The sequence below is a fragment of the Sinocyclocheilus anshuiensis genome, unplaced genomic scaffold (genome assembly GCF_001515605.1).
Source record: "Sinocyclocheilus anshuiensis isolate Anshui unplaced genomic scaffold, SAMN03320099.WGS_v1.1 scaffold442, whole genome shotgun sequence".
NCBI lineage: Eukaryota > Metazoa > Chordata > Actinopteri > Cypriniformes > Cyprinidae > Sinocyclocheilus > Sinocyclocheilus anshuiensis.
In genome coordinates, this window is record NW_015542354.1 from 1,716,391 (window position 1) to 1,720,349 (window position 3,959).

General features: G+C 37.4%; 1 protein-coding gene across 2 annotated transcripts in view; it reads right to left on the reverse strand.

Moving 5' to 3' along the window:
- The window catches only part of LOC107691611 (anosmin-1-like), a 27,869-nt gene extending 26,984 nt beyond the window's left edge, over positions 1 to 885 (reverse strand). For both annotated transcript variants that reach the window (XM_016490297.1, XM_016490296.1), the window contains exon 1: positions 620 to 885. In XM_016490297.1, the coding sequence (XP_016345783.1) occupies positions 620 to 799 (180 nt within the window). In that variant the 5' untranslated portion in view covers positions 800 to 885. The remainder of the gene's footprint in view (positions 1 to 619) is intronic.
- Between the last annotated feature and the right edge of the window lie 3,074 nt (positions 886 to 3,959).

Here is a 3,959-nt window from a genome sequence, read left to right on the forward strand (position 1 = left end):
GAGGTGTAGAATGATGTCCATTTACACACAGATTTCTTTATCTCCAAGATAAAAAAATCTGTGTGTAAATGGACCATCATGGGATAACATGCCACTGAATAATCTTTTTGTCATACAATTATCAGTAATATTAGATCAACCATTTTTTTAATACATATAAATTCACCGTGTGTGTGTATATACTGTATATATATATATATATATATATATATATATATAATATATATAAGAGAGTATATATATCAACAATAATAATAATAATACATATTATGCTTTTAATAAATGTAGTATTACAATACAATTTAATATTATAATACTGTGTGTCAAAAGCAGAAGTAAAACAATAACATCACTAATATCAATGACAGATCAGTGCAATCAATTATTATTCATTTCAATTAGCCAGTATTATCAATTAAAACAGTATTATCGGTCACTTAAAGCTAAACATACTCTGTATCTGTTGTGGGGGAAAAAATCAATATAAGTTGATTATTAGTAATAAATGAGGCAGTGGAAGGCATTTATTTATTTATATCTGATTGTCTTACTCGGTACATAGCCTATACGAGCACAACACTCAATATCATTCACTTTTTTCAACTTTTTTCTTCCTTACCTGGAAATGTCTTGGAGAGAGAGCGATGCGCGTGCTGTGAAGGCTCAGGCACCTGGCGGCGCACCTCGTACGGAAAATACTGCCGAGAGCTGAAGACGAGTCCTGCCTCCTCATAACCACAAACCCGCTGTTTAATAACAGTATAATCCCAATGCACAAACCGGCGAGCGCGTCGCGCATCTTGACCAACACAAAGTGCTCTGTTGAACCGTCTGCCGAAGAGCGTGAAAGTAAAAGTGGATGTGGGGGGCGCTTGATGCAAATAATGAAAGTTCAATGAGCGCGTGTGGGCGGGGCCTGCGCAGAGACGCGCGCTGCTATTGGCCAAGGAATGCGCCCGTGAGACGCGCTGGATCAGGTGCACCGACCGCACACAGCAGCTGTTCAGTGGAGGAGATACTGTACACAGCTCGATGCTCTCTGTGGATTGCTCACTTCATGGCTGAACACAACACAACTGTTTGGATGTGACATTTAACGAATACAGATGTTGAGGGTAGCAAAATATTATACCTTAAAAAAAAAAAAACATAGCTAATGAAACCTACTCTTTCATTCATTCATCCAAATGTGGATTTCTCTATCTCAAACTAATAAGCATTAATTAGACATTTAGCACTGCTGCCATCTTTTGGTGACAGAAGTAGACCACAAAACAGCCCATGGAAATGATTTCTTGCTTTGAGACAGAAATATGTGACCCTGGGCCTCGAAACCAGTCATAACTCATAGCACAGATATATTTGTAGCCATAGCCAGCAATACATTGTAGGGGTCAAAATTATCGATTTTTCTTTTATGCCAACAATCGTTAGGATATTAATTAAAGATCATGTTCCATGTAGATATTTTGTCAAATTCCTACCGTAAATATACCAAGACTTAATTTTTGATTAGTAATATGCATTGCTAAGGACTTCATCTGGGCAACTTTAAAGGCGATATTCTCAATGATATTTTTGCACCCTCAGATTCCAGATTTTCAGATAGTTGTATCCCGGGCCAAATATTGTCCTATACTAACAAATCATACATCAATTGAAAGCTTATTTATTCAAAAAATTGACCCTTATGACTGGATTTGTGGTCCAGGGCCACATATGACAGCCCAGATGATTTATTTATTTGATCATGAATGAAAGATTATTTGCCCTTTACTTATTTTCTCACCCAAAGTACTAGGTTCATTTTTACAACGGCTTCTACAATCTCAGCCAACATGCCATGCAGTGCACACAGTTTCCACTCGGGCTCATCTGTGTTGTTGAAATGCAGCTGTGCACGTGTGTGTCCGATAGAAACCCCACAGCATCATGGGCCAAACCCTGAGCCCATCTGGAGGGGAGCAGGAAGCATCCAGGGAACCCCACAACTATTAAAAGGTTTCACTAGTAGCTGAGAACAACAACAGTTTTATATGCGGAGCGTTTAAAACGACCACTAACGTATACCACAAGGTATCTCGAAACATTCTGGCACTGGTCCCTCGCCCAAGGAATGGAGAAAATATGACGTGTTGGAAATATTGAACAAAATGATGTGCCTTTTTTCACTCTGTCATGCGAGCTGCTGTAATGAATTGGGCTTCACAAAGGAGATCCCAGGGTGTTAACGAGACCCCTGTCCTCCTCCCTACTGGGTTTTATGAAGTAGCGAAGCTTCCTGGTGTTGTGGCAGCTGTGCTGTCAGCAGTTTGGAAGTGGGATTTTTTTGTTCTATACAGGTGAATCACAATGTTTTCCTTCACCAGGCTGAGCTGACATCAAGTTAGCGTTAATTATCAACAGCTGATTACAGCTCTCATGCTGTAAGACTGTGGGTGTGTCTAGGTAGTGAATCAGTACGTGCAAGGAGATCCTCGCAGTTTATTTAGGCTTAGTAGGGGAGCGTGAGGTAGGTTGATTTTGTCATTTCCCTTTTTTCCCTCAGCGTTAGGAAACGACCTGCTAATACGCCTTAATAACTATATTGCGTTATTTTGGGAAAACTGAATGAACACATGTTGATGTCAGTCTACAAATGAGTCACATTTACCAAAGAGCAAAAAATCTGTGTAAAATTAACACTGATCTTCAGTAGATAATGAAAATGAACTGCTTTTCTTCTTAAACTGATTAGAGTGATGAAACTAGTCACCATCTGGCAGGAGAAACCAAGTGAAAACTAGGATAAAATCAAAATGGAATAAATGAGGGAGGGATTTCATCATAGACACTCTGATTTATTTATTTTCCAATCAAGTATAAATGGAATATTGGCAGTGGCACAAGGAAACTCATTTGTGTGTGTGTGTGTGTGTGTGTGTGTGTGTGTGTGTGTGTGTGTGCGTTAAATTGAGACATGTTGAGGTCTGTCAGCTCAGAAAGGGTTATTAGGCCTGACAATGAATCCTTGCCGTCTTTGTTTAATAACTCTGCTGACATCTGCTGGTCATTAAAGCCATTACAGAATTATATTTGGTCTTTTGTTGAGGACCAGTTACTGTCAGAGCAGTTAAATGAAAGTTAAATCCTAAATGCACTCTGATCTGCACTCACTAATGGATGCAATATTAACCATAATGTCTAAGGTTTCCTTTACCCAAGTCATTTTAGATCATAGAGTCTGCAGATCATCGACACCGTGAAGCCTGTACTTCATTTAGAACTAACTTTATTTGAAAGAAACACACAACAAAGTATTTAAAAGATGGGAAGATCTCCATTTCGAATATGTGGAACTATATCTCCTTTGTACAAACTTCCAGCCTAGTTTTGCCAAATCAACTTTTTTATTCATGTTTCAATTTTACAGATTATGGATGTCATGTTGTTCACCGTCATGCTGATATTCAGAACAATAACACTTGTGTCCGTGATAATTTCTTGAAATATATCTTTATCTGTATTTATATATTTTTAAAGAATAATAATAAAAGTTAGTTAGTTATTTTATTTATTTAGTCATTTATTTTTATTTTATTTTTGTGTGTGTGTGAGGAAACAATTTCAGTTCATTACATTCAAATGTCCAAGACAAATTAATTGATGTGCATTACATCACAGACAAAAATTAATATTGGTCTCTTCGTATTTGGTCTACATATATCTATAAAATGCCATGATAGTGTTCAGTTTATTGTTATCAAGATTAGTTCAGTATCCTTCCCGCTTCCAGTCCCTCATGTTCAAATTCATTCCTGTTCATGTTTTATTTATTCATTTGACTGTTGTTATCAAAGTCAAGTCGTTTTATACAAGCCATGCTCATGTGCACGTATACAAAAAATAAATGTCTAAATAAATATCTAAAGCCAAAGAGCAAACCAAAGTCAACTGTGGCAAGGAAAAACTCCACAAGA